General features: G+C 43.6%; 1 protein-coding gene across 3 annotated transcripts in view; it reads left to right on the plus strand.

Annotated features, from left to right (window-relative positions):
• The window catches only part of MYOM1 (myomesin 1), a 650,420-nt gene that overhangs the window by 272,540 nt on the left and 355,241 nt on the right, over positions 1-22,639 (plus strand). For all 3 annotated transcript variants that reach the window (XM_069219961.1, XM_069219960.1, XM_069219962.1), the window contains one exon: positions 13,016-13,130. In XM_069219961.1, coding sequence (XP_069076062.1) covers positions 13,016-13,130 — 115 coding nt within the window. The remainder of the gene's footprint in view (positions 1-13,015; positions 13,131-22,639) is intronic.

A 22,639-nucleotide genomic window follows, 5' to 3' on the forward strand; every position in this document is an offset into this window, starting at 1 on the left:
TCTTAAAATATTTTTAGGATCTAGTCATAGAGTTTGTCTTTTGAAAATTTTGCCTGAGTTAGATGGAGCCACAATAAATTATGTTCTGAACATTTTAGTTCAAATTTCCTTTTTGGAGATTCTTAGAGAAGCCTTTGGACACACCATCTACTTGTACCTGTTCAGTGAGTTCCATCCCTGACTTCCTGACTCTTTCCTTTTTCAATGATCATCAGCAGTAGTCACAATTCCCATTTTCCCGCTGTCAAAAGCGTCATGGTTGGTACAATGTTTGCCCTTTCTACATTTCAAAGATTCTTTTGTACGTTTTTTACAGGTTTCTGGAACTTCTCAATACCTCTACCTTTTATTCTTTACCATATAAATGCCAGATGAAAAGACAAGGGAGAGGAAGGTTAGGAAGCCACCTGTCTTATTTGTCTGAGACAGAGAAACATATTTGAAATTGACAGCAACTAAAAAGGATTTACCAACAAGCTTATGGTTAGAGATAGACATGTGTACTCCATATCTATAGGAAATGAGGAACAAATATGGAGCAATATTCTTGGAAATCTTTCAAAGCATGCCTAGGTAGTGCAGTCTTTATGGTGTTTCTGATTGATTGGTTGAGCACCCCATCAGACCTGTTTAGAAATTGGTGAGTTCTTGTATCTGCACATCTTAAACAATATGATTCTGTTCAGGTCAGAGTTGTCAGAAGAGGATTGAGTTCACAAGAAAATAATTGTCATTGGGGGCTCTCTGTGTCATGTGTAGTCTTGGTGTCAATAAATAATTCAGTGCCAATGTTCATGGGTTAGCATCAGTGCCTATGTACTCATCTTCAGTATTACTATGCCTTCAGTGTCCCAATGAGTGCAAATGTCCTTTGGATCATTCCAATATTTTATGGATACCTCTCGAGGCTGGTGGATGGCATTTGTCATTGGTAGAAAATGAATTTATACCTTGGGAAGTATGGCTCTCTTTGATGGTTTTACTTGGAATGGAGGCCCCAATAATGCATTCACCTACCAGTCCTCAACCTCAGATAACAGCTCAGGACCAATCAATCAATAAATCAATAATTTGTTAAGCACGCTACTCACCCGGAAGGGTCTCAAGGCGCTGGGGGGGAAAGGGGGTGGTACTGCTCGAAGAGCCATGTTATGAGGCGCCTTCTGAAGGTTAGGAGGTCCTGGGTCTTGCGTAGGGTGGTGGGGAGGGAGTTCCAGGTCTCGGCGGCGAGGTGGGAGAAGGATCTGCCACCGGATGTGGTGTGTTGGATGCGAGGGACTATTGCGAGGGCGAGGTTGGCGGAGCGGAGTTGGTGGGTTGGGATGTGGAAGTTGAGTTGTTCGTTTAGGTAGGCCGGTCCGGTGTTGTGGAGGGCTTTGTGTGAGTGGATTAGGATTTTGAAGACAATCCTTTTGTTGATGGGTAGCCAGAGTAGGGTTCTGAGGTGGATGGAGAGTTTGTGGCGAGGGAGGTTGAGGATGAGGCGTGCTGCTGTGCTTTGGATGCGTTGGAGTTTTCTCTGGAGCTTGGCAGTGGTACCCTCGTGGAGGGCGTTGCCGTAGCCCAGTCTGCTGATGATTAGGGCGTGGGTGACCGTTCTTCTGGTATCTGTTGGAATCCACTTGAAGGTCTTGTGGAGCATACAGAGGGTGTTGAAGCAAGAGGACGATAAGGCGTTGACTTGCTGAGTCATGGAGAGAGATGAGTCACGTATGAAGCCGAGATTGCATGCTTGGGTGGTGGGTGTCGGGAGTGTTCCTAGGGCGGCTGGCCACCAAGAGTCGTTCCATGCTGACTTGTTGGGTCCGAAGATGATGATCTCGGTTTTTCCTGAGTTTAGTTTGAGGTGGCTTGCTGTCATCCAATTAGCGATGGCGAGAAGTCCGCTGTGGAGGTTTTTCTTGGCGTTGGAGTGGTTCCTCGTGAGGGAGAGGATGCGCTGGGTGTCGTCGGCGTAGGAAATGATGTTGAGGCCGTGAGGTCGGACAATGTTGGCGAGCGGAGCCATGTAGATATTGAAGTAGGTGGGGCTGAGTGAGGATCCTTGGGGGACTCCCCATATGGTTTTGGTGGCTTCAGACCAAAAAGGGGAAGGCGAACACTTTGGGTTCTCTCAGAGAGGAAGGAGTTGAGCCAGTCCAGGGCTTTGTGGTGAATTCCGGCGTCGAAGAGGTGTGTGCACAGCATCTTGTGGCATACGGTGTCGAAGGCTGCAGAGAGGTCGAGAAGGATGAGAGCAACGGTTTCACCCTTGTCAAGTCTGGTCCTGATGTCGTCGGTGCAGGCAATGAGGGTGGTTTTGGTGCTGTGTTTCTTGCGGAATCCAGAATGGGAGACGTTGAGTATGTTGTTGTCTTCCAGGAAGCAGGACAGCTGTTTGTTGACTATCTTCTCTATGACCTTCGCGGGGATCAGGAGTAGAGAGATAGGTCGGTAGTTTGTGAGGTCTTCGGGGTCTGCTTTGGGTTTTTTGAGCAAGGCGTTGACTTCGGCGTGTTTCCAAATATCTGGAAAGGTGGCGGTCTTGAAGGAGCTGTTGATGATGGACCGGAGCTGGGGAGCGATGATTTGGCTGGCCTTGATGAAGATGTGGTGGGGGCAGGGGTCTGTTGGAGAGCCTGAGTGGATGGTGCTCACGGTTTTGGTGGTTTTTTCATCGTTGGCGGGAGTCCAGGTGCTCAGTACATTGGTGTGGTGGGGTGCGGTTGGCTGTGCCAGTGGTGGTGATGGATGGTGATGTCGTTATGAAGCTTTCATGTATGTCTGCAATCTTGCGATGGAAGTAGCTGGAGAGGGAGTTGCAGAGGTCTTGCGAGTGCGGAGGGTCAATGGCGCAGGATTTGGGTTTGGTGAGTACCTTGATGATGGTGAACAGTTCCTTGCTGTTGTGTGCGTTGTTGTCTATACGTTCTTTGTAGAAGGATCTCTTGGTGGTCCTGATGAGCTTGTGGTGTTTGTCCATGGCTGATTTGTGGGCGGAGAAGTTGCTCACTGATTGGTCTTGGCGGCAGGCCTTCTCAGTTTTCCAGCATTCTTGTTTTGAGGTCTGAAGTTCTACAGTGAACCAGGGGGCTGTCTTGTTGATGCGGGTGTTGTTGTTTTTTTTTTAGTGGAGCGAGGGTGTTTGCGCAGTCGTCGAGCCATCATCTGAGGTTGAGGGTGGCGGCCATTGGGGTCGTTGGAAATGGGTGGAGTAGATTGGGTGAGGTTGGAGATCAGCTCTTCCTTGGTGATCTTGTTCCACTTGCGGTGAGAGATAGGATATTGTTGGTGGTGGGCTTCAGGAAGGAGAAGTGAACGCAGTGGTGGTCAGTCCAATGGGGTTTGGTGGTGTGAGTGAAGGTGATGTGGCTGCTGGCGGAGAATATGGCGTCAAGGGTGTGTCCAGCTGAGTGGGTGGGTGAGGTGACAGTTGCTTGAGCCCGAGGTTTGCGAGGTTGTCCAGCAGGGCAATGGAGTTGCAGTCGCTGGTGTTCTCTAGGTGGAAATTAAGGTCACCGAGGAGCAGGTAGTCCGGGAAGGCGAGGGCGCGGGAGCTGAAAGCATTGGCGATGGCATCACAGAATAGGAGGCAGGGGCCTGGCGGTCTGTAGACGAGGGTTCCTCTCAAGGTGGTGTTGGCATTGATGTGTATCTGAAAGTGTAGGTGTTCTGCGGTGTGCAGGGTGTCGCTGGTGTTGGTGGAAATCCTGATGGAACTTCTGTATACTATGGCGATTCCTCCTCCTGGTTTGTCGATACGGTCTCTTCGGGTGATTTTGTATCCTTCCGGGATGGCTATAGCGATGTCAGGCTCAGATGAAGGGTTCATCCATGTTTCCGTGAGGAAGGCGATGTCGGGTGAGACTGTCGTGAGTAGGTCCCAGAGCTCGATTGCGTGCTTTTGAATGGAGCGGGTGTTGAGGAGGATGCAGCTGAGGTGGTTGGGGTGTCTGGTGTTGTTGTGGTGTTTGTTGGCTTGATTGCAGGAGAAGTGGCATGAGTGACACGCGAAAGATCCATGGGTGTGTCAAGGGTCGGCCTGGGCGCAGGCGGTGTGCCAGCCAGGGATGAGAGTATGGAGCTCTGTAGTGGAGTAGAGGCGTTTAGGGATGTGGGGGGTGTGGGCTAGGGGGACGGGAGCTGAGCGCGGTCTAGGTGCGGACGGGCGCAGACGGGACCAAGATTTTCCTAATAATGGCTCATCAGCCCTCTCTGACTTCAGTCCTAGAGCAGTCTAAATTTAGGTATAACTAAATGTAAATAAATGTTACCCTATGATTAGAGAATTATTGTTTTTGATCATAGTCTATGTAAGAAAATGGGGTTATTGGTTGTGGAGGTATACACCTCCAGTAATGATCACAGTCCTTCTCAAGATGAACTATTTGAGTCATTAAATTAACCTGAGCTCAACCTTCCAGTAGCTATGCACACAACAACCAGGCTCAACTTAGAGACAATGTGTAAATTATTATTGCAGCAATAAAACAGTTATAAAGTTGAAATACAAAATAATAAAAATCCCCAAACAAATTGGAAAAAGGTATAAACTTTAATAAACAAAATGTCATAAAAATGACAAAAATCCAATAAGGGGAACAGTAAATATGCATGTTAACATTTTTAAGTAGAAATAGCACCAAGAAGCACAACGTGGAAATGATACTCAATGGTTGTGGTAGAACAGGACCAAAGTGTAATTTGACACTGACTGTGATGGCACGAAAGTCATAAACACTAACCAGGTTCATCCTCGTCAAAGATTTGACCTTCTTACTTTAGTCCTTAAAACCTCAATCTACAACAGGAATACACTGGAATCCTCAGGAGAGGCAGTTAGAGACTCAAGAGTGGCAGGCAGAGGTCAACAGGAGGGTCCAGTTAGGTCTGTTTGTCATTTGTCCACTGGCAGTTGCAGGAAAAAGCCTATTGTAGCTTGTTGTGTCTCTGAACCTTTAACATGAGGTACGTCTTATGGCCCTTTGAGTCCACTTCTTTGTCTTAGTTATAAGGGAGAGAGGAGGTCCAGGCCCCAATGACCCTCTTCAGGTTGCAGACAACAGGTCCAGTCCTCTTTCGATCTTTCTAGGTCCAGAAAGGATCTGAAGTGGGTATCTTGAGATGCCACATTTATGCCTGGCAAGAGGTAGTGGGTAGGAACGACCCCTGGGGATGCACTAACCAATATGATAAAGGTCCTCTGAGCTAATCATACCCACTTTAGGCACCTTCAGGAAGGTCAATGTCTTCAGGTACAGCTCTGAGGGCTGGGGGTGTGTGTGAGGAATGTACTTTGGTATGCCTAGTTTTCTTCCACATCGAACACTAAAATCCAGTTTGAGGCAGGTCCTTTACCCACAACTACCTTAGACAGAGGCCTGGTAGAACAAATTTGAGCTTTCAGCAACAAGACGATGGATACTCTTGAATGGTTTTGCCATCATGTCTCCCTCTTTGAGGTTTACTGCCAAATGTTATATGTAAACGCAGCAGATCTGTCAAACAAGCTTTGACATTGTAATGTTAAAAAGGGACCTGCTGTGATTGAGGCCTGTCTGGCTGAGGCTAAAAAGGAAGAGTCCTCTTTGAGTGTCAACTAGCATTTGTCTGTAACAGGGGAGGTGTCTTAGAAGTGCACCCTAAGCAGCCTATGAAAAAACCCAGCAGACCTCTCAAGCATGATGTGACATTCAAGCAGGATTTGACATTTTAATGTCAAAAAGGATCCTCACTGCCGTACAATGCATATTCCATCAGGTTTAGATGGGTTATCTCTGCCCAATGAAGTCAGTCTATTGCTTGCTCCTTGAAGCAAGTTCATACAACATTCATGTCTATTCAAGAGGGTGTGGCATTAAGGGCCAGAGCTGCTGATCTCAGAGCTCGAGAAACAAGGTTCAAGTCTCTGCATCCCCTGTGATTCTCGGCAAATCACTTAATCTCCCCTTGCCTACAATTCAGTGTCTTGAGACCCTCATAGGTGATTTGCCACGCTTTAAAAATCCTGGATTTATTTATTTAATTACTGGCTGGCAGAAGTGGGAGAGCAAAATATAGATTTAGCATTATGTGACTTCAGGCAGGACAAAGGTAACTTTATAAAAGTATTTTTTCTTAATAATTATACATAATTCAATTTCACCATTAAATTGGAATTTGTATAACTATGAAAAGGTGCCCTTGAATTATTTTTCCAGCTGTTTCCAGATTGAAATTAGCATTAGTAGATGTAATAATATAACTTTTTATTGATGCAGAGGTCAGCCTTGCTGTAGCAAAAGTACCTTTTGGGCCTTTTTGCCTGTAAGGACATGTGGAACAGTAAACATGTCCTACCTTTAAATACCATGCACTATGCCTTACAGGCAATATGGCCTACTTAGGGATAACATAAATATTCAAAATGAAGGTTTAGGTCTGTCAAAAAGTGGTTATTCTGACAGGCTGAATTTGCAGTTTCAAAACTGCACAGCCAGGCTACATTGGTAGGCCTGGAGACAGGTTTTTACAGTACTACTGCAGTGGATGCCACAATAAGTGCAGCTCACAGGTAGCATTTAATTTGCCAGCCCTCTGTACATTTGATACCATGTACTACGGACTTGCAGGCAAGTTAAATAAACCAATAAACCAATTTATACAAATTCTACCATGCTGAAAGGAGGAGCACAAGTACTTTACCACTCATTAGCAGGACTAAAGTGCACAGAGTTCTATGCAGCAATAATAGGATTCAGCAATACAGTAAACACAATTTGGGGTGACCCTGTAGAAATGGCAAATTTGCAACAGTCTACTTTTTATAAACAAAACATAATAGAAAGATGCAAAAGGCCTACTCATAATGTTGCTCTCTCTAAAACCACCCTGTAATAAAAAAGGGACCAATAAGAGTCTTGCTGTCAGTGTGGCCAGGAAGATAATTCACTTTACTAAGCCACTAATGTTACTGGGTGAGGAAGAGACCACAGTGTGATATTTCCTTACCTTTCATGGCCATAAATCGGCTGCAGAAAGTGCAAAATACAGTCAGCTGACTAAATAACTAGTTTGCAGATCTGAATCACTTCCGCCTAGGTTGGAGAACCTTTATGGAGACTATAGATAAGTTGACATAATTACACATTTTTGTGTTTTACACAAGCTTTATTGGCGCAAACTGGGTTGTCTACTATGTATGAGTGCCCTCATTTCAGGTCATGTGCAAAGGATATTGCTGTCCATTTGGTAGTTCTTTAAAAAGACCTACTCTTTGATCTTCCAAAAGAATAGGTCTATTACAATACTATGTTAAATGCTATCTCATCTGCTGTTCAATGTTTACTAGCATGCAAAAGGGTTTTTAGAAATAACTGCCTATGGATGAGAGTAGTCATTGCCTTAAGTTAGATAGTAAATCTTGGGAGTCATGGAGGGGGTGGCGAAGTCACAGGTGGAGAGAACCTTGCTGGGTACAGCCCTGCTTGTGGCGAAGAGGGATATTGCAGTGGATGGCGAGCGGTCCACCCCCACTCTTGCGCTGGAGGCAAGGGGTAGACTGGTGCGCCCAAATGGAACGATTGGTATATAGGGCTCGTGGATGCCCACAGATGCATGCTAAGATTTGGTCTCATTAGCTGGGGAACATTCAGTCTGGTTTCGATTTGTCACAATTGTAGATGGGCTGAACAATACAGTGGACAATATTAGCTTTATCGACTATCTTGATGTTGTATGATGAAAGTCTGGGCTCAAAAGGCTGTACCAGGTACAAATATTTTATGCTTGACTTCCGCAACCATGCAAATGTGACATATTGTTGTTGTTTTAATGAAAATAATACAAATTTGGTTATCCCAAAAAAGTTAGATAGTAAAAGTAATTTTCTGCATGGAATTAATTTAAGGTACGAATTCCAGAGATTAACTCTTTCATATCTCTCTCATTAGATCCTAATAGAGGACAGAGGACACACCCTCCACAAACTCCTTCCATATCTTTTACTGAAATGCAGGTTGAAAACTCAAATGGCCACAGATAGAATTTTAATCGGTTTTCTAAGCTTGTGACCACCCTAGTGCCCTGCAACTTGAGCAGAATTCCACCAACCTCAAGTTCAGCAAAGATAGGTTCATGGAGCTCCTACAAATGTTTGCATTCATCATACAGTGGCAGGGCACACTATACCACAACTTACTATACAATGACAGGCCATACCATACCATGCCATACCATACAACAGGGCTCACCATACCATACCATAACATACCATACCATACCATAACATACCATAACATACAATACCATGCCAAGCCATACAATACTATACCATACCATAATATACAATGATAGGCCATACCATACCACACCGTTCCATACTATGAAAGGCCATACTATACCATGCTATCCAATAACAGACCATGCTATGGCACACAATAATGCACAGTAAGAAGCCATACCATACCATACCATTCAGTGACGGGTCATACCATAACACACTAATCAATGACAGGCCATATCATAATTTTCTATACCATACCATTCCATATTATGCAATGGCAGGTCAAACCATAGCATACAATACAGTGACAGGCCATACCCATCCCTACCATGCTCTACGACAGGCCATACCACACCATACCATGCCACATAAAGACAGGCCATACCAAACAAACCATACAATACAATGCCAGACCATATCATACTATCAAATGATGAGCCATACCATACCATGCCATGCTATACAATGGCTGGCCACACAATACCATACCATACAATGACAGATCATACCATACCATAATAGTGAAAAGCCATAACATGCCCTACCATACCATACGACAGGCCAAACCATACCAAACCATAAAATATGATGAGTCATACCATACTACACAATGACAGGCCAAACCATACCATACTATAACATACTATACAATGACAGGCCATGCCATACATATACCATTCTATACTATACTATACAATGACAGGCAATACCAACCCATACCATACCATACAATGCCATACCATAGTTTACCTTACTATACAATGAAAGACCATACCATACTATACAATGAGAAGCCATACCATTGTATACCATGCTATACAATGACAGGCCTTAACATACCATACCATACTACACCATACCATACAATACCATACTGTACAAAGACAGACCATACTGTACAATACCGTACCACACTATGCAATGACAGACCATAACATTCTATACCAAACTACTATATAATCACAAGCCATACCATGCCATACCATACAGTGACAGGCCATACCATACCATACAATATTATACAGTTACATGCCTTACCACATCATATCATACCATACCATAGTATACAACAGTATATACTATACTATACAATGATAGGCAACACCATACCATACTATACATTAGTAGGCCATACAATACCGTACCATGCCATACTACATAGCGACAATCCATACCACACTATACAATTACAGACTATACCATAACACACCATACTACATAACAGGCAATACCATATCATACCATACAATACCTTACTATACGACAGGCCATACTATACTTATACCATACCATACTGTACAATGAGAGACCATACCGTACTCTACCATACCATATTTTACAATGACAGGCTTAACATTGCATACCATACTATACAACGGCAGGCCATACCATACCATACTATACGACAGAGCATACCATACTATACCATACCATGTTCTACAATGACAGACTAGGCCATACTAGCAATAAAATATACAGTACAATGATAGGCAAAACCATACCACATCATACCATACAATGAGAGGTATCCATTGACAGGTCATACCATACCCTACTATACAATGACAGACCATACCATACCATACTGTACCATGAAAGGCTAATGATCAATCTATACTATACCATACTATTCAAAGACAGGCCATACTATACTATACAATGACAGAGCATACACACTATACCATCCTAGCATATCATACTATAGAGTGACAGGCCATAGCATACCATACCATACAATGAGAGACTACACTACACCACACTATACAATGAGAGGCCATACCATACCATACCATACTATACAATGCCAGGTCAAACCATACCATATCAGTCCATACTATACTATACAATGAGAGACCATACCATACCACCATCCTAGACAATGAAAGACTATGCCAAACCAAACTATGCCATACTATACAATGATAGGCGATACCATTCCATACCATACGACATAATCACAATCAACCTTACAATGCCAGACAACACCATACCGTAGTATACTACACTATACAATGAAAGATGATATCATAATATACAAAGAGAAGCCATACCGTATCACAATATGCCATAGCATACCATACAACAGGCAATACTATATTCATACAATATCGTTCTATACATTGACAAGGCATATCATACCATGCTATACAATGACATACCATACTATACCATACTACACAGTGACAGGCCATAACATACTATATTATGACACACTATAACCATACCACATAACATGAAAAGCCATGCCATAGTTATACCATATTGTATTGTACTATATAATGACAGGTCATAGCATACCATGCCATACAGTATCATACCACACCATACACTGACAGACCATAGCAAACCATACCACACCATCCTAGACAATGAAAGACTATGCCATACCATACTATGCCATACTATACAACGATAGGCCATACCATTCCATACCATACTATACAATCACAATCCATACCATACCTTACAGTGACAGACCATACCATACCATAATATATAATAACAAGCCATACAATAGCATATCATCATACTATACAATGACAGATCATATTGTGCTATACAATAAGACATACCATAACATGCTATGGTCACATGCCATACTATTCCGCACCATACTATACAAAAACAGGCCATACCATAGTCAGATCAAATTGTACTATACAATGACATGCCATACCATCCATAAATGAGAGACTATACCATACCATACTATACGGTGATAGGTCATAACATACCATACCATACCATATCATACCAAACTAAAAAACAGCAGGCCATACCGTGCCATACTATACAATGACAGGCAATACCATACAATAATATACCATACCATACCATACTCTATCATGAAAGGCCAATGATAGACCATCCCATCCCATACTATACAATAAAAGGTAATACCGTACTATACAATGTAATGCCATTCCATACCATACCATACCGTACTACACAGTAACAGGCTATAACATACTAAACAATGACAGTCCATAGCATACCATACTACACTAAAGGCCATACCATAGTCATACCATATTGTTCTGTACAATGATATGCCATAGCATACCATACTAGACAAACATTGTTAAAGCCAAAAGCTCATATAGGTGATACTAAATGGCTTTGCCAATCCTTGTTAATTTCTTCGGTTCAGTGATTAGATGCCTTTGACTTTCTATTATATTTTATGCACCGTGAAACGGAATCGAAACATTCACCTCTAAAATACACAGACGTTATAATCAAGAACAACAGTATAGCTGGAGTAATCCAGACACGTGTTCACATAAAGCTAGGTACGTCTGAATTTGAGATTGTCTGGAATAGACCATAGTCCTCATGGCAGGTATCCCAGGCCTTAGCCCAACCCGAGCATCCGGACGTGGCTTAGAATCCAGGAGTTTTGACTCTTAGTATAATTATCCCTTTCTTGCGAGCACCTTTGAATTGCATACGCTGTACATCAGAAAGACTCAGAAAATACAATTTTAACTTGGGTCGCTGTACCACAGTCAGTGTAAATATGTCAACCTGACTCCACGGGATCTCGAGGTGCTGGGTCTCCAGTGCCCTTGAGCAGCATGAAAGAGAACGATCTGCAAGTTCCGTGACGTTCTCCCCAGTAAACAGTTTTGGAAGGCACTCCTGTTGGCCAAACCCGAGGAAAACATGCACAAACGAACAGCAATGGTCAGCGACAAGCAAAGGAAGGTGGATTAAAAAAAAATTGACTTCTTGCAGTGATCGCCAGAGCACATTGTTTATTTCTGAAGCAAATTACTTATCGCGGTCGGATGACCTGCGTGGCAATAATATGTTTCAGCTCTTATGTAATTCCTGGCAGTCATTAGCTATTATTTCAGGAAGGCATAACTGTATAATACTCACTTAAATGTATGTCACATTGCGACGTGGCGATACAAGTGCTCGTGTTGTTACTCCGCAGAGAGTGAGACTTGCGTTGAAGCTTCCACTGTAGAGCTGGGTTGTGCGAGAATCCCAATAACAAATATTTTTACATATTTGTTTACAAATAATTTTTCTTTAAAATTATTTTTATACAAACTGCGAGAAACGCAGAGGAGCCTAATACACAGTACACCTTAATTACCCGATTACATATGTACTCCTACCATAGGAGGGGTATGATGATCTTGCATAACGCCCCAAGACTGCTGCCCCCTAGCGGGCCCTGGCTGTCATGGAGTTCGAAAACCCTACGGAAAGGCCTAACCATGTGGCAGTCGGGGGCACTTCAGCTTGATTCCCTCGTCTCCAAGAGTTGTGCCTAACACAATCCAGGACGCTTTCCCAGGGCCCTTAAGACCGGGCTTCATGCCAGGCACAGTGTAAGCTCTTCCATTCTCCGAGTTCCGGTTGTCCTTTGCCCTAAAAAGCTACGTCATCGCGCCTTTCTCCTGCTGTTTATGGAGAGCTGTCTATCTTGCGATGTAAAAAGAGCCTGTGTTGTTTGCACTACTTTAGTATTGTAAAAGAGGGAAACTTGGCTCAATAAGGTATAGGCGCTGCCAAGCACGGCATAATGTCTCACAGAGTCGAGTACAAGGGACTCGTGGGGAAGATTATATGAGCTGTGACAAGACTGTACTGGCTCCAATATCGTTGAAGTGGTTTATGTCTTGTATTGGTCACGTGTTACGTTAATGTATCCGTTTCCACAGGTTCTGCATCACAGAAGCAGACTTAATCATGCCATGGTACTTACTACAAACTCCTCCAAGCGTTATTATAGCTGTCTCTGTTTGTTTCATCCAGATCCAAAACCTGAAGGAGGGTGTCACCTATGTGCTTCGAGTACGGGCAGCCAACCAGGCCGGTGTGGGCAAAGCCTCAGACGTAACCGACCCAATTTTGGCAGAAACCCGACCAGGTCAGTTTATCACACTCGTTCATTGTGTTTTATTTTGCTTGCCAAACACTTTCATTTCATCCATCTAGGGCCCCGATTACGATTGACTTGAAACAGGGCCGGCCTCATCTAAAATTGCGCCCCTGGCAAAATCAAATGTGGTACCCCTCATAACCTTCTTCCCTCTCCTCTCTCAAAGGTTTTACCTTTAACCTTTTCTAGTGCATATATAACAGGAGTTAATATTAGGCTCAATGCTTAAATTGTAAAAAAAAAAAAAAAAAAATCGGGCAACTGCCAAACTTTTTCTAAGGATGTCGTGATCCACATTCCCCACTGGTGCAGCCCACTCGTACAATCGTGCCCCCATCGCACTGCCACTGTCTTCAGTTCTAGCAAGGAGGCGATATTAGCTGGTTAATGTACTAATTAGGATTGGGTCGGAGTCCACCATAAGAATAAAACAGCATGAAATGCGGACTTTTAAAGCACAGTTGTCACATAAATGTTCCAAAAATCCAGAGGTTCTGATGGGGCATTAAGGAAATATTCTAGTACTTTTATGGTGCTCTATGGAAGACCTTACCCAATGGTTATTGGTGCTTACTTTCCTAATTGCATATGGCCTATCTCTTATCAGAATGGATAGAGTATCCTTCACTTATATTTTTCAACTTGTCCCTTCAAGAAGATTCTGAGAATGTAATTTGAAGGGGAATTAAAGGCATTTCATAATCTCTTCGACAGGAGCCCCTTACCGTTTACTCTTAAAACTAATGTGGGGCTCATTTTAAATTCCTGTGTATTGAATTAGATCGGTTTCTAGTAGTCTATTAGTCAACGAGCCCTGCACCTTTTATTAAACGTCCAGACCTTTCAAACTTTGGATTAGAAAAGCCTTACATTAAGCAGAAACGTATTTCTTTGGTCAATGTGACAGGGTACATCGGTGTTTAAAAGCCAGTCTTATTATTTAAGAATAGTAAGTAAGATTGTTCATTAGGTTGAACACCACAACCTCCACCCCTTAGCGTGGCCAACTCATCCCTTCATCCTTCTTGGGACAATATCAGGTGTATGAAACAGTTGGAGGCTCTCTCTCTCTTGCTGTGCGTGTCTCTCACTCTCTCAGACAAAATTATCAATTTAAAACGCGAAAACTTGCCGCAATTTGCTTATTTTATGGGCATAAAGAACAACAGTACTGGGCATTTCAACACCTTTGTTAAGATTACATTTTCTACTTCAAAAGTATGGAGAGCGGGTTCCAAACATCTGCAGCGCTGAAGAACTGCACACAAAGGGGTTGGGGGCTCATGTAAGTGATGGCTCTGGCTCAGAACTGTAACACTACACACGACTTGTATGATCGCTGGACTATTTTGTTTTTAACAGATACATGAAATCAGTGGCAGGTAGCGTGAGTAAGGCTGCACGCCCAGGGTCACTTACTATTTATTTGCATTGCTTTGTCCGGTGCTGGGCATAGCAGAGTTCTCCTGTTGATCTCTCACTACTCAGTTCCTCCCTCTCCCCTCACTGGATCACTTATTCGGATGCTAAATCAGAATTGAGAGGCCCTGGGATGGGGCATGCTGCAGGGTTGGCTTGCGATCACAATTAGGCCCGGGCACTCCCAGAAAAGTGACACACGTTCCCTGATCGTCCCATATCATGGCTCACGATCTGGTTAATCTCATTCGAATCCGTTTTTTTTAGTTTTACATAGCGTGAACTCAGTCAAACGGCACAGGAGCAATGTACATGAGCACCAGTTATATTACACAAGATATAATTCATTTTTATTTTAGGAATGGCTATTAAGTGAGTTTTGTCTAAAATCACAGTATGTTGAGCTGACGCTGGGACTTGAACCTAGTTCCAATATCTGCAGCTCTGACTACAGTGCTACATCCAAATTTATATAACTCTCTCCTTCCCCCAATCAAGGCATAAAATACACTTGGGGTGAGGTGACAACACCTGGCCCCTAGCATGGCCACTTCTCTTGCTCAAGTGTCAAAAAACCAAACTGCTGCTGTTTCAGGGGGGGCTTAGGTGAGAATGGCCCACAGCACAGAATCACCTTCTCCCCACCCCCACCCTCCCATCTGCCCCCCCCACCAACCCCGAGGCCCCTGCATACTCCCCCTCCCCCACACCCACCATGGCTTAAACGTGATGGCCAGGCTGGGGATGACACTGCTTCTGACAGGGCAGGCCTTGCGAGACAGGGGCCCGAGGCGAGATTCCCCAAAGGCTAAAGCAACACCTGGCCCCCAGCCTCAATTTACAGCATGACAGGTGAGTGAACAAGATATGGTCACCACATTAAAGTGGCCTGGCAGGGACTGGGAAAGAAAGTGAGTTTCTTGTACCAATATACGAAGGCTCTATAAAAACAGCCCATTTGTGACCCTGAGGCACAGGCCCATCGGCCAGTGCGCAACTGCCCGCCTTCCCAATCCGACCCTGCAAGAGAAGGAAGGGGTATGGACTAAGGGAGGGGGATAAGAGAGTTTATGCAGCGCCTGAAGGTTATGAAGCGGCACTGGTGACCTCAAGATACAATTATTGATTACAAACATCCAGGCAAGCTCAGTGTACCCCTCTGAAATTAGGACCCCTGGGCCTGAGTCTAGCTCGCCCATGCCTAAAGGTGGCCCAGTGTGATAGGCATTGCTCCTGATAAAATCAGGCACTGATAGGTTCACAGTTTATTGTGATGCAATATATAACACCTGTTATGAGATTCGCCCAAAAAACAGGACATAACAAACCCATTTGGGTCCTTTTGCACTAAAATCCACAGGTTTCGACAGTTATGGCATGCTGAAACTTACTTGGGGGAGGTTGAAGTGTTGCAATGCTGGCCACAAAAGAAATGATTGTGATAAGTGCCCTAGCCAGCGTTACTCCACATATCAAAATTAACTGGGCTGTTCATAATTCAGGCACACGTTTAAGCTGATAAGGTAGCTAAATAAGTTAATAAGTTACCTCAATGAGCTGATTAGTAGGTAACATTCCCCAGCCAGCAAAATACAGTAATTCATTGAGTCATTAAGTTCGCTCAGTGTGCCAATGAGATAGCTGAACAGGCCAGTAAGAAATCTCAGTGAAAAGACAGCTTGGTGTGACATTAAAGTAGTTCAGTGAGCCCTTAAGATTGACCAGTCAGCCAGCAGGGTAGCTCACTGAGCAAGTACAATTCTCCAGTCAGTCATGATTTCCAAGCCTTTGAGTAGAAAAGACAGGTCAGCCAACAATATATCTCTACTTGCCAGTTCAGTAGCTCAGTTAGTGAGCAAGGCAGCAAAACAAGCCCATTTAACAAGTAAAAATTGCTCAGTGATATAATAGGACAGCACTGTGTGACATTAAAGAAGAACAGTTAGCCGTTAAGATTATTCAATCAGCAATTAAGATTTCTCAGGGAGTGAACAAGAACGCTAGTTCAAACACTGATTTAGATATGTTTGCCAATTAAAAAGCCAATTCGATCAGTTAATCAGCCATGCAAGCCAATTAGATAGTTCAGAGAGCCAGGAAGATACCTCAGTGAGGACATAAGATTGTTTAGTAAGCTAGTGAGATCATTTGGTGAGGGTGTATGAAAGCTTCATCTTGCACCATCCAACTCAGTGAATCTGTAAAAATAGCTCTGTTTGGCAGATCAAATAGCTAGCAGATAGCTTAGTCACCAGTATGACAACTTAGCCAACCTATGTGATAGATCAGTGAGCCACTTAAAAAGCGTGGTGGGAGGATAGATAGCTCAATGCGATAGAGTAGTGAGCCAAAGACACACCTCTATTGAATAATGTGCCACCCTTATTTTTGGAACCGTGAGGGATACATTTTGGCAAGGCTGCCTCTGCTTTTATTCATCTGAGATTTAGAATAAATATTAGAATTTCATGTGAGTAATAATTATTATGACTAAATTATTTCCTCCCAAGAACTTTGGGTACAATAGAAGCAAATGCCATTATTTCAACCACTAACTGCTCTACAGTATTAGGCTCATTACTTCTCTAGGAGAGTATACTTGCCTACATTTACTAAAGCTATGCAAAAGACACCACGCTTGGGCATACCCATTCCACTTAGGGTGACAAGTGCAAACTGGAATGGCGTGGTGACCAAAACAACAATGGATTTAGGCCCAGATCCCTGACTGTGGGTGAATGTTTGACATTGTTCAGCATTCCGTCCATCATCTGTTCGTTTTGCATTTGTTACCCAAAGTGGGATTAATATGCCCAGGCATTGGTCCCGTGCTCGCCATCCCACTGGATTCAAGTTAGCCTGACTGATGAGGGGTGACATCATGAAACTGGTTGCAGGATGCTTGTTTCTGGTCTAGCGAGGATCTGGTCTGGCAGTCGGGCTCAACTCTTCCTATGGGGAGGAGAGTCAAGAATGATTTGCATATGGCTGGGACCATATTGGAATGGCATGGTGAGTAAAAAAATTATGTATTTAGACCCACATTTCTGACTGGAGGTGAATGTTTGTTCAGCATTCCTTCCATCATCTGTTCTTTTTGCAACTAAAGAGGTGAGCAGATGGAAACATGTGTCAGTGTCGATCCCAGACTGACTCCAGGTAAAACAAATTCACTCTCTTACTTTTATGAATCACTCAGTCCTTTTTGATATTGTTCTAGCAGTGCTTCCAGTTTCGAGAAAGGAACTGATATACTGGACTATTAAGTGATTTTCCAAGGTTCGCTCATTTTAAGTACAGGAGCATTGATTAGAAAACTCAGCTCTGTGTCCACAGTCAACAATTCCCTCCATAGCAAAAATAATATAACAAATGCATAAAAAGGACACAATTTGTCAGATTCAATAACCCACGTGTTTATATGTGTCTATTATGTGTGCATTTTGTAAAGCCTAGCATGCATCCTCGTGGATGCTTCAGTGTGCTCTTTCCGCCACAAGTAGCCACCGGAGCGGCAGACTTGTCTGGTCCATGCCTTGCCGGAAGATTCGCCTGTCCCAGGTACTCGTCAGCAGGTTCGCCTGGCCCAGGCGCTCGTCAGCAGGTTCGCCTGGCCCAGGTGCTTGTCAGCAGGTTCGCCTGGCCCAGGCGCTCGTCAGCAGGTTTCCGGGCCCAGGTGCTCGTCAGCAGGTTCGCCTGGCCCAGGTGCTCGTCAGCAGGTTCGCCCGGCCCAGGTACTCGTCAGCAGGTTCGCCTGGCCCAGGTGCTCGTCAGCAGGTTCGCCTGGCCCAGGTAATGGTCAGCAGGTTCGCCTGGCCCAGGTGCTCGTCAGCAGGTTTCCCTGGCCCAGGTAATGGTCAGCAGGTTCGCCTGGCCCAGGTGCTCGTCAGCTGACCCAGATGTTGAGTCACTGCCAAGTATTTCTGAGATTTTTAGAAGCGGAATCAAAGGGAGACTTTTAGAAATGGATATACGAATTCTTTCAGAATAAGTTGTGCTTGCAAAGCCCTTGACAGAGGCAGTGAGCTGCTGGTACCCAGTGAGCCAGAGTTCAATACAATTTGCTCTTCAAGGCACAACGGAGACGTGACTGGAAAAGCGCTTTTACAGCTTGCAAAACTTCCTTGGACTGGCATATCAGTCACGATGCAAACAAGGCAGTTTCAAATCAAATTTTAAGCATAGCCGGACATGCTAAGATCAGGACCCAAGCAACTTTTTCTTCTAAAGGGGCTAGGAATGTATCGCTCATAAATTATATCGAAAATGCTGACAATAGCATAGGTTAAGCATACTGTGAGGTGGCTGCAAATATGCTAGTGGCTGAAGGTAAACATCTGCTTAGGCCGCCACCTGTAAATTCTGCAGCTTCTTGATGGCAAATCACGTTTGGCTGTGCAGGTCACTGGTTGATCTATTTGTTAGCCTGAGTGTTAGCAGCTTCTTTAAGAGGCTTAAACACCTGCATGGCGTGTACGTCATTAGCACACTTCTCAATATAGCCCAGCCATTATGCAGTACATACTGTTGTGCACCTCGTGCGCCGCAACTGCACGTTTCTGATGACCTATATTCTAAGTGATGACAAGTCAGTCGAGGTGGTGTTCATTAATTCAGATAAAATTGGTAATGCAGAGACAGACGTCTTGGGCTTCTTCTCGAAGTGAAGGGCGACCGCCTGGGGTATTTGTGTAGATCACCTAGTGCAGACCTTAACAACACACCTATGGATGTTTTTGGGGTTGACTGCTTGTGGATTTAGGATTCCCTTCAAATAAGCAGCACACTCAGGCCCAAATTTACTAAGCTTTTTCGTCAAGATTACATCACTTTTGTTATGCAGCCGCTGCACAAAATCCGTTTTGGCATTTACTAAGCCTTGCAAAGTTGTTTTAAGTAACTGTGTAGTTTAGTAATTACAAAATAATGCATTACTTTTCATTGTGTATGCACTAGTTGGGTGGACATTGAGTGTTTCTGTGCATCCACCCATGTATTTTGACGAAAACCCAGATCAACAAAGACTTTTAATTTAAACCTGGGTTTTGTGCCAAAATCAGTCATCATTATTTCTCCCCATTTCTTCTTCTTCCGCTTTTTATGCATGATACATTCTGCAGCACACTTAGGAAGAAGAAATTTCCTCTTAGGATTTTTCTCGTGCGGGAATGCAGTCCTTCCTGCACAAAAACATTCCTGCCTGCCACACAGGCAACCTTTGCAGCACGGCGCAAGGTTGCCTGCGTTGGTGCTAGGCAACACACAGTGGACTAGTACTAGGACAGCGCAGTTGTGTTCCAGATCCTAAGGGATATGGTGTGTTTCTGCTCTCCCCCTTTCATGCAATGCAGTAAGTTTCCTTGCTGCATTACGCTGTGTGGAAGATTAGTTAACCTGCCCCCGATTCCACTCCTGTTATGTTGGCATTATCAAGTAGTTTAGGCATAAACACCAGATTGAAGAGTGGCTAGATCAAGTCTCAATTGGAGTTGAGACCCTGCTAAAACCCTAAAGAAAACTAGAAAAGAGCACGATTTAGCAGCAGTCTAATACTCAGGCTATATCCGTACCTCATAACAAACATCGTCCTTTAATACCGCAACAGTATACACATGGACTGCCTGTAAAGATGAAAACACACCGAGACAGTGGTTAACCAGAAAATGTCTAATGCAAGGAAGAAAAATGGAGCATATAAGAAAAGATCGATAAAGTGGTCTCACTTGAAAGTGTAAGAGAGCACACCCAAAGCAAAGCATGCAAGGAAGGCCGTGTAGAGCAAGCAATTGATAGTACTTCAGATGGTACCTGAAAGGAGGAGGTTTCACATGAAAAAGATCTGCAGGCACGCCAGTGATAACAAGAGAGATGGCAGGAAGAATGGATCATTGGCCTCATGATGACTATATCCATGTGTAACGGTGAAGAGGATTGGGTGGTGAACACATGAACTTCCTAGAGGGTACACCTAGAAGCAAATATTGCTATTTACTGTCCACAACACGCATGTTCACAATCTTTTCTTAATGCGCAGGAGAAAAGCTGGTGCTGGTTGACATTTTTTGATTGGCGCAATTGCATGCCTTTGGTGGTAAGTAAGGTAGTGCTTCCTGCCAACACCATTGACCACCATATTATGAAAGCAGGTGGTAATGTGTGACAAGAGTTTTTGTGCATATTTGGTGTGTCACATGTTTTAGGTCCACCAGCTAGTATTGCTTCTTGGCGGACCTGGTAGTGATGTGTTGCATTGTTTTTGTGCTGCTGTGTTTTTGTGCTACATTGTTGGATTGTGGCATTGTTATGTTGTGCTGTGTTGCGTTCTGTTTTGACAGGCTTATTGTATTGTGTCTTATTTTGCTTTTGTTTTAGTTTAGGTCTGCTGTGTGATTTGTTATTGCATTGAATTTTGTTGTGTTTTATTATTATTTTAGAGAAGTCAACAAATGTTGTCACATTTCCAGACAAAGGGATCACATTCCTTTCCCGCTCCAGTGACAAACAACCCTTTACCATGTCTGAGGTGGTAAAATACTGCCGCTCCCACTAAGACACCAATCAGCCCGATAACTCTGGCAGAAACCATGTTTTAAATAAGAACTTCTAATTCTTACTTTATGTGATACTGCCATTGCAGCGTGTCCCTCTGTGCCCCCCACCCTGCAGTAAAGCAGGTGACATGGCAGTCGTGAACCGCAGCACAGGTGCAGGAGGCTGTGGCAGTGCCATCATAGGCAATGTTAGCTTTACACAAATCGCTATTGTCACGAGATTAGAAGTCACTGAGCTGGCACAAGGCACCTGGTGATGGGAAAATGTGAATATCCCCATGCAAAGAAACAGATTTAAATGAATATATTGCATGAAATCCTAAAAGCCAGACGTTACCTCGCAAACCACAAACCAAAAGTGAATTTACTTTTTAAGGCTTTTTCCATTGGAGGGGGTAGGGCTGCATTTCAGGGCGCCTGGATACCACTTTAATTGCAATAAATTTCACCACTACTGCTCTGCAACAATTTCAGTTTAAAGTTCTTAAAATGAAAAGCAACAAGGATGTTCATAATGAAGTGATTATAGCACTAACTCTCTCAATACTAGTGGCCTGGAAAATGGACCGGATTTTTCACAACAGAAGTTACCGATACTAGGGGTACTGGTAATTCTGGAGGTGGAGAAAATCCGGACCATGACCAGTTGGACCCTGAGGAGCCACTAAGAAATGAGGGATTACCAGGAATCAGTAACTCCATGTCCGATTGCCATTATTACCGACTCCATTGAAATAAACAGGCCACTCGTAGGATGGCCAAAGTGCTGTATTTAGCACAAGATGAGTCTGATTTGGAAAGTTGATATGCATTTGTCAAAATCTCAGTCGGCAGTGAAACAGTTGCAACCGGTGCATCAGCTAGTCGAGCTAATCAGCGTGTGCTCCTTTATACTGTATCTCCTGTCACTGACACTTCTGAGACCATTGGGCCAGGTGCTGTTCCCTTCCCACCTAGGGACCAAAAGTAAAGGGACATGTTATTAGAGGGTGACAGAAGTAAGGTTCCCATAATGTAACTCCTTGTTGAAATTTTAGGCTCTATTAGGAGTGGCCCATTTTTTGCCGATCCATTCGCAAACATATTTGTTGAGAGATCAGTATACCAAGTTTAGCAGTATTTACTGTAGTTTTCTCCTTGTGAATTTCACCATCTCAAACCTGCCGAAATAAAAAGCAGGAAAATGTCCAGTAAATAACGAGTATAAGCCGATTTCCGTGGCAAAACCACACAAAATCTGCATGTTATTCCCCATTTGGATAGGGATAACTCATGATAGCAGTTGTTTATCGGACCCAATAAATACTGATGCCAGGGTATCTTTTATATCTAGACTATAACTCTATCCCACCAGACCACTTACAGTGAGGTCTTCTTTGGGGTGTGGACGTGTTTCTGTTCCGAAGCCTGCATCAGGAACACGATAAATAAGTTCCTCCAGTTTGTCTTTAGACAACAAATAATCCCTTTCACTCACTAACGCTTATGCTCTCCATGTTTCAATATTGTTTATTTAAAACGATCAGC

The sequence above is a fragment of the Pleurodeles waltl genome, chromosome 2_2 (assembly GCF_031143425.1).
Source record: "Pleurodeles waltl isolate 20211129_DDA chromosome 2_2, aPleWal1.hap1.20221129, whole genome shotgun sequence".
NCBI classification, from domain to species: Eukaryota; Metazoa; Chordata; class Amphibia; order Caudata; family Salamandridae; genus Pleurodeles; species Pleurodeles waltl.